The 8,439-nt window shown below is 46.9% G+C and overlaps 1 protein-coding gene across 1 annotated transcript; it reads left to right on the plus strand.

The window, feature by feature from the left end:
* The first annotated feature begins 6,697 nt into the window (after positions 1–6,697).
* Positions 6,698–7,801, plus strand: LOC120107090 (thaumatin-like protein 1b). Its single transcript, XM_039120244.3, has 2 exons — positions 6,698–6,855; positions 6,944–7,801. Exons 1-2 carry the CDS (start codon positions 6,801–6,803, stop codon positions 7,612–7,614), a joined length of 726 nt encoding a protein of 241 aa, XP_038976172.3. The 5' UTR covers positions 6,698–6,800; the 3' UTR covers positions 7,615–7,801.
* The last annotated feature ends 638 nt before the right edge of the window (positions 7,802–8,439 follow it).

An 8,439-nucleotide genomic window follows, 5' to 3' on the forward strand; every position in this document is an offset into this window, starting at 1 on the left:
CTGGAGCTCCAGGCACTTGGTCTCGGACACCAGGCGCCTCCCCTCGGCCTCCTCGTGCCTCCGCTGATGCCTTCGGTCTCGCTCCCGATAATCTTGGATTATATACATCAACGTCTCCGTCTCGTGCAGATGCTGTAAAAAAGGGACGTAAGAAACGAGTCTAAAATAAAACTTGCACAAATATAGTTGCATGAACGAAGAGATGAACTTACCCGGATGGCAGAGCAAAGGGCAGAGTCCATGAAGGTGCTATAATTCATGGACCGGATCTTGGCCTGGTCGGCCGGGAGCAGCGCAACCCAAAGAACCTCGCGAGCTACCTGGGGGTTATCGAGGGCCGAGTCGCCCTCAAAAATTGCCCACCCGGGAGCGTAAGGCACCTGCTCCCGGGGGCCCGACAAGCCCGGAAGGCCGGCCTCTTCTGGCCTGGGCGGAGCCGACCCCGCAGCTCCTTGACTATTCCTCGGCTCGGGACTGGGGAACTGGGGTCGGACAGGCGGCCGATCTGACTGCCGCAAAGCTGGGGCGGGGCGCGCAAGCGCCAAACCCGTTGAAGAACTTCCCCCCTGGTCGGCGCGCGGAGCTTCCTGCTGACCAGGAATTTGTAAAATTGGCGCCGGACACGGAAGCGCTATCGTAGCCCCACTGGAACTTGGGCCCTCCCTCCGACCAGCTTCAGAGTGCGTGGTGCGGGGGGCGCCCGTCTCGACCGCCGCGGTCGCCGAGACCTTCGCCTTCTTCTTCGGCTCGGTCGGCTCCCCCGCGAGCTCGGCCGCCCTCTTCTGAAATCGGGCGTACAGGACCTCGCTCTTGGTCACCATTTTTGCGATGTCTGCAAGGGCGAGCAGGATTAGAACACGGAATAATAGCAAAGTAAAAAGCGACTTTTCTATTGTTACCCTTACCATGAGAACGCGCCAAGCTCAGGCCAACATTTACTAGAGCGTCCTCACTTATGAGGCCGCTCAGTAGGATACCGTCCCCAAGGCTGCGAACGGTGTCGAAGATCCCCTGCTCACGTGTAGAAAGCTTGGGGACTTTATTGACGGACCTGAGTCGGGTCGACCTCCACCTAGGGTCAAACCCCCATGTCCGTTCAGAGCCCAGAAAGAAGAATTTCTTCTTCCACTCGTGAATGGATGAAGGAGCGCCCTGGAAGAGTGGTCGACCCACCCGAAGGGCGATGTAGAGCCACTCTCCGTCTCCCGGGTTCGACTTCAGCACGAAGAGTCGCCGGAAAACGTTTACAGAAGTCGGAATCCCGAACGCCAAACATAGCGACAGGAAACCAACTACTGTCCTCCAGGCGTTCGGAGCGAGTTGCGCCGGGACCAACTGATACTCCGTGAGCAACTCGTTCACAAACCCGTGAAGAGGAAATCGTAGGCCAGCCCAGAGTGCCTCCAGATACACTCCGATCCGGCCTACCGGGGGATTCGTTACCCGATCCCCCAACCTGGCGGGCTCCAGACGGAACCCCCGTCGAGGAAAGAACCATTCCTCGGCCATTTCGACCTCCAACTCACTCATAGTGGACTCAACATCACTCGGACCGGAACCCATTGGGAGGAAAGATTCTGAGAGAGTAAAAAAAAAAGAGGGGGGACCTTTGAAAGATGCCGGAGATAAGAAGCTTCGGACTGAGAAAAGCTGGAGGAAGGAGACAATAAGAAAATAGCAAGAGGCCAGGCGAGGATTTATATAAATCCCTCCAACGGACCAGATCAGCGAGAAAAAATGCTGCTCCCCGTTCAGATCGCGACACGTGTCGACACGAAAGACGGAGCGCCACATTTAATTTGGGCTGACGCTTCGAACACAGAAGCGCCTCGTCGAATTGTGTGGCCCTATCATGAACCCACGACGCGAGGACACTTCGGAGAAAGCACCCTAATAATGAGACGTTTCGGGAAAGGAGAGACGCCGCCTATTAAAAGCACCTCGAAGCGCGCGATAATTCGAAGCGCGCGATAATTCGAAGCGCATGATAATTCGAAATTTCCTTAACTCATGATAGCTCGACTAAGACTACTTCCCGCGCTCAAGTTGGTGGCCAGCTGGAACTCGGAAGTCGGGGGTAGTGTTGGGGGGAGAACCCAAGTCATGCCAGTTCAAAGGCGCCCGACCAAAGAGGCGCTCGGCCAAGAGGCCCCCGACCAGAGAGGCGCTCGGCTAGGGGGCACCGACCAGAATGGCGCTCGACCAGGGAGCGCCGACCAGAGAGGCGCCCGGCCTCACAGCGCTCAAGCTGGAGGCACCCCGCTGAGCAACTGGCTCGGCTCGACACCCGTGCCGAGCCCATGCCTTCAACCAAATATCCAACTCTTGCCTAATCCTCTAGGGGATCTGACAACCAGATAACCAACTCCACTGTACTCTGTTACTGTCCTCAAGCCATTAGGGCACGTGACCTCCGCAGGCTTTCGGCACGCCCTATCATTAATACGTGTGACCCCTGCAGGCCTCTGATGCACACAACCATTAAATGAATACGGCTCAAGATGATCTCCGGATCACTGGACCATCAAAGCGTATGGCTCTCCTTGATCACTGGTTCATTCAGCAATCAATGCACTTGCTATCTACGAACCCCAGGCCCACCACGGCCGGCGGTTCAACAACTCCAACAGGTCCGATCAACCACGACAGTTCGCTGACTCCGGTCTGATCCGGCCTTATTCTCCGCAACACCATCAATGAACCTGATCGTGCCCAATTATCACAAAAAGACAAGCAACACCTATCACCTCTCAGGTAACATAATACCCTTCTATAAAAGGAAACCTGGGGGAGGGAACAAAGGGTCTCTTCTTTTATTCTACTACTACACCAGCCCCCCTCTGACTTAAGCATCGGAGGGCCGGCGCTGGAGATCCCGGCCACTGGCTTTCTTGCAGGATCTTCCAGGAGGACGCCACCAGCCGGCGCACCACCACCCACCGTTCCAGCAGCGGAGCTCCTCCTCTCTCGGCTCACGGTCGCCCCCGGGTCCACTTTCCAGCAACAGATTTGTTTACACTTAAAATTATCCCCAAAAAGACATATGTCCTATAATGTTGACAAGTAGAAAACATAGGGATGAACATGAACATAAAAAGATGACCGGCAGTCATCTTGGCCTTCACATCATGATGGGGAAAGCCCCTTTACTAGTTGCTCCTTCATAAAAATGATGAAAGTGGATTACCTTCTACTTATCTTTGCTTGAGATGCATCACATCTCGAAGCTTCTGGGTATGCAAAACACCATTGAATTTGTTGCACTTGTCTCCTTGGTATTTTGAGCATGATGTAATGAACATTAGATTCAATAACAACCTAAGCTCCAATGTCAAAACTAGTAGTGATTGGGGGGGGGGGGGGGGGGGGGGGGGTAAAATGGATCATCCTGCTCAAGGCAAGGGATCATCCCGTCTCGGCTGAGCAGACCACAACACCGACCAGACAGGACCACAGTCCTGCTCAGAATCAGCTCGATCTCAGACTCCACCAAAGGCTCAGTTGACCTCGGTCGGATCTCTCCGCTACTACGACTTGCAATAATCTCTACGTGGTCGTACATTACCATGTCACCGTGCCATGCTTTGCTTGCCGGCCAACGACAGCCAAGGACAACGCCATGCTGCTTCAGCCATACTCCGTCATACCTATCAACGCCTTACCGTCCACAGAAATTGCCTACGTCGTACGTCTCAAGCAAGCTCTAGCTGTGCGCCATCTGTCTAAAATCTATCTCCTCCCATAATGAGGATGGGTCATACTTCCGCCACCTGGACACCTCTACCGGGACTATAAATGCCCCATCAGGTAACTTTAAAGGATGACTTTTGGACCAACTAAGATCCACTCTAACTTGAGCGTCGGAGGGGCCTCACCGGAACTACCGGTGAGGCTTTGTGCAGGTATTCCATCGCGCGGATGGTGGCTCCCCTTTCTCTGCCCCAGCCAGTAGCTCCCTCGACTCCTCCGGCATGGTCACCCTCGGGCCAAATTTGAACCACAACAAGTAGATTGAACACCAAGTTTGAGGTAACAAGGTAGCACAAGGAAAATCCGCATAAACTCTTCACCTATCGAAAATCAAGCAAAAAAATATGAGGAAGATGATCATAGGAGAACTCTTTTGCAAAGTCAAGTCTTTATTCAAAATAATAAGATGCTTCATCATACATTATATAATGATTATGCCGCATGGATAATGGAACAAGTTTCCACCCCCATGCATTAATTATTAAAAAACAAAAAATCATTTGAAATTTCAAAGAGAAACATCCCATCATTCAACCAGCGGACTAATAGCTCTGATATTAAATGCAACCCTTCGAAGTGATGGCTGCACAATAGCTCCCATAGACTGGGTTTCTCGTGTAGACTGTGTATTCAAAAATTTGTTTCTTGGACTAACACCTTTTTGGCCCGAGCTAGAGAGGTCCAGTTTCAATTCGCAAACTTTTTACAAGACAGCCCATAACTGAGCGGGACATACTTGTTCTGCAACATGAAGAGAGGACCTCACAATTTTTTTAAGAAAAGAGAGAGAAGAGATAGGAAGTTTTAACCCAATATATTAAGATGCAAGGTAATAGCAAACAAAATGAAGGGGGAAGAACGTTGAGCTCTGCTAAGTCACAACTGCTTGCAATATATGAATCGCCTATGATTCAAAACTAGGTCTCTCCATATATTTTTTAGCTCCAAAGCAAAAAGGATCTGATCTCAACCCTCAAAAACTTGATTATCTCAAAATAGAAAAAAATGTCTATTCATGTTTTTGAGAAAACTTCCCTTATATCTCACAAAGTTATATAGTATAGGGTAGGTACTATTGTTCTTGCCTTAAGGATATGAAATAGACATGGAGCGGATACCCTCCATTCTGCTTCATTCGAGCAGGCGTACTAGCTTCAATCTCGCTCCCACAATCATCCTGTTGCTAAATTTCTAGGCCTAGTTAGCCATCTTGATGTGAGCCTTAATGCAATGCTCAAATAACATGTCATAAAAATTCTTGAGCCTCTTTAGGGATCGTGGGATGTGGCACCTGAAAGGCCTGCAATAGCGCAAGTGGCACTATGATAACAATGCCGATGGTAAAGATGAACAGAAATTCTCGGAGGCACACACGAGAGAAGACCTTATGGAGTGGTTTTTCTTTTTTTCCACATAGCTTATCGCATCATGACAACCGAAGAGTCAAATCCACGAAAATTGGGGAGGAGGGAAAAGTCTTCATAGACGGACATGAGAGATAGACACCTTCATGAGAATGAAGATTCGAAGGAGGAGAAAGGGACTCAGGGAGGATGAGGAAGGGCCCATGGATGGATTGACGAGGAAGACAAGAGGATCCCGTGTGGGCGGCCTCACAAACAATACTTCACATTTTTTCTTTCTTTTTTTTAAAGTCACGAGATGGACAAATTTCATTAGTATGAAGAGTTTCGTCATCCTTTGATTCTTCTATTTTCACTTTAAGATGGATGTGATAGGATATAAATCAAAAAAAAAGGAAGACTACTCTTTATGATCTTTGTGCACACACTAGAGAAATTTTATTTTATGATGATGCTATATGTCGGAGTACTTATAGATTTGAAAATATTGTGAGGCACTGAGTGTAAAAATTTCATAGTTAATAAGAAAAATGATTTCTTTTTTTTTTTGAGAAGCATATAATTTCAATGAAGGATGATAATTTAAGTTTTCTGACTCTATATAAGTACTCAAGATCTACCCAGTACATAATTGATATGGGACTAAACATACGTCCGCATGGTCCTCACAGCTTCTCCATTCACTTAATTAAGCTTATCAAGCGAAAAATGATGAGCTTATCCCCATTCTCGCTATCGAATAAAACCATGATCGTCCTAGCTTTACCCTTCGTATGATCCTACAATACATGTTGAATGAGTTCTTAGAGTTTTTTATAATTATTTCCTAGTAGCAATAACAATAGCTCAGGTGACTTCGGCTTCGAGCCCTAGAACAAAATTCTCTATACCTTTTGATTAATGCTCTATGGGCTTTCTTTAGTGAACTTTTCGAATCCATAAAATGTTGGATGCAACATGCAAAAAAATCTGATAACAATTTAGTAAAAGACAGGAACATGATTATTTTTTAAGTATATAAATATTTAATTTCAATTAGATAATCTTTAAAATTTATTCTATTATTGTTGTAAAACATTCAACATAGATAAATCTATAAAATAGATAATAATGCATTCTTATTTTTCCACGTCTCCTAGAAAGAAAAGTTGATCGCTTGCCCGACCTCATCCTTTCTCTTTTGTTCAAATTTTTCAAAGAATACAAGTTTTCACGCATGCTTTGTGGAAAACCAAACAAATGAGGATTCAACCACCAAGGTTCTTCCCCTTTCAAACAAGTGTGACAAAATCGCTTGCGACAAGACACCACCCACCTAAGGACTTCCCGCTAATGCAATTTCCCGTTCCTATACTTTTCCTTAATCCGACTTGGTGCAGGTCCCAGACTACGCAGCCGGAGCAAGAATTCCACAAATCATGCCAGGCCTCTCTCTGTTTATGATTGCAACCGGCGTTAAAGACTTCCACCAGTCGAAAAAGAATTCTACAAATCAAACAAGGACTTTTCGCCTTCCTTCCATGCACGTAGCCAAACTTCTCCATCTTATCATCCCCGTTCCATCCAGAAATTTAAAAAATGTCAAAAAATATCCCCTATAAATACCCCCACAAACCTCAGACGCTCTCACCAACTCCTCCTCTCTTGCATTCGGAATCCATCCAGTGCAAGCCTTCCTAGTCCTCAATGGCCAACCCATCGCTTCTCCTTGCCATTTTCTTTGCTGCCCTCTACGTCCAAGGTTTGCTTCATGATCCATTTTTAAAGCCTCCGAGCCTCGTTTTCGTCTCCCTTCTTATAATATCTGGCTAACCTCTAAAATTTTTCAGGTGGGCTTTCAACTACGTTCACCATCAAGAACAACTGCGGCCAAACGATCTGGCCTGGCGTGCAGACCAACCCCAACGTCCCGGCGTTCCCGTCGACGGGCTTCGAGCTCGCCGCCTCGGCCTCCAACTCGATAACCGCCCCGGCCAAGTGGGCCGGCCGGATGTGGGGCCGGACCAGTTGCTCCACCGACTCGTCGGGGAAATTTACATGCCAGACCGGTGACTGCGGCAGCGGGCAGGTCGCATGCAACGGCAACGGTGGTGCCCCACCCGCCTCGCTCGTCGAGTTCACGCTGCAGGGCGATGGTGGGAAGGATAACTACGACATTAGCTTGGTCGATGGCTTCAACTTGCCGGTTTCCATCACTCCACAGGGCGTGTCGGGCTGCACCGCCCCATCATGCTCGGCGAACATCAACGCCGATTGCCCGGCAGTGCTGCAGGACACGGTATCCGGTTCCGTCGTTGGCTGCAAGAGCGCTTGCCTGGAATTTAACCAGCCCCAGTACTGCTGCACTGGAGATCATAACACCGAGGCAACATGCCCGCCGACGAACTACTCGGAGTTCTTCAAGAATAAGTGCCCTCAGGCTTACAGTTACGCTTATGATGATAAAACCAGTCTCTTCACTTGCACTGGGGCTAATTACCTCATCACCTTCTGTCCTTGAGAACGTTTGGTGCATCACCGAGTCCTTGTTATCTACACTATAGTAATAATAGGAGAATAAAGCTCAAAATCCGGAGAGGGAGAAAATCCTCTCCGAATCATTGTTTGGTGAGGCTACGACGTCATGCAGTCATCCATCTGCACGACAAATTAATTCTTATTTCAATTAATAAACTTCTTTTTTGCTCCTTACGTTTGAGGGAGAGCATCCTCCCAAATTGTATTAGGACAATATGTCGAGCCTTAGATTTGGAGCATTACATGGCCGTGCTACCATAGGGTATTGCTCATATTAACACGAAGCCGACAATGATTCTTTATATAGCATGAAAAAAAATGTTCAATGTCATTTACTAAACAAAAAGAAATGGATACAGAGCATCTAAATCCAACATATGAATTCATAGACATAACTATATTTATTGCTAGCTTGCAACTATACTTCAAGCTTTATTGTTTCATCTTTCCTTCATTTATTCTTCGCTGCTCCTAGTACCTTTAATTATCTAAAACAAAAGAAAAACATAAAGAAATGAATGAGCTTTGTGGCTTAATAAGTAACCATACACCACCTTACCGGATCAAGCATAAATTTTTATATAATTCAATGCATCATTTGAAAAATAGAATAATATTGTAAAATAAAATATTTCATAATCATAATAACAAACTATCATAGCAAATCAATCATGTATGTACAGATCATGCAAATTTATAAAGTTGATTATGTAATTTAAAATATCCATAATCGTCGAATATTTGCCACTTATGATAGGAACCTAACTCTAACAACCTATAAATTTGCTCTTAGATAGTATCATATTTC

Source organism: Phoenix dactylifera, chromosome 6, assembly GCF_051530095.1.
Source record: "Phoenix dactylifera cultivar Ajwa chromosome 6, Ajwa_hap1_PhDact_Kaust_v1.1, whole genome shotgun sequence".
Taxonomy (NCBI): Eukaryota; Viridiplantae; Streptophyta; class Magnoliopsida; order Arecales; family Arecaceae; genus Phoenix; species Phoenix dactylifera.

What these genes read in the sequence shown, in the direction of transcription:
- LOC120107090 (XM_039120244.3), top strand. Translation starts at nt 6,801, where the DNA reads ATGGCCAACCCATCGCTTCTCCTTGCCATTTTCTTTGCTGCCCTCTAC. An exon ending in TGCTGCCCTCTACGTCCAAG is followed by an intron (nt 6,856 to 6,943) that starts GTTTGCTTCATG and finishes AAAATTTTTCAG; the next exon opens with GTGGGCTTTCAACTACGTTC.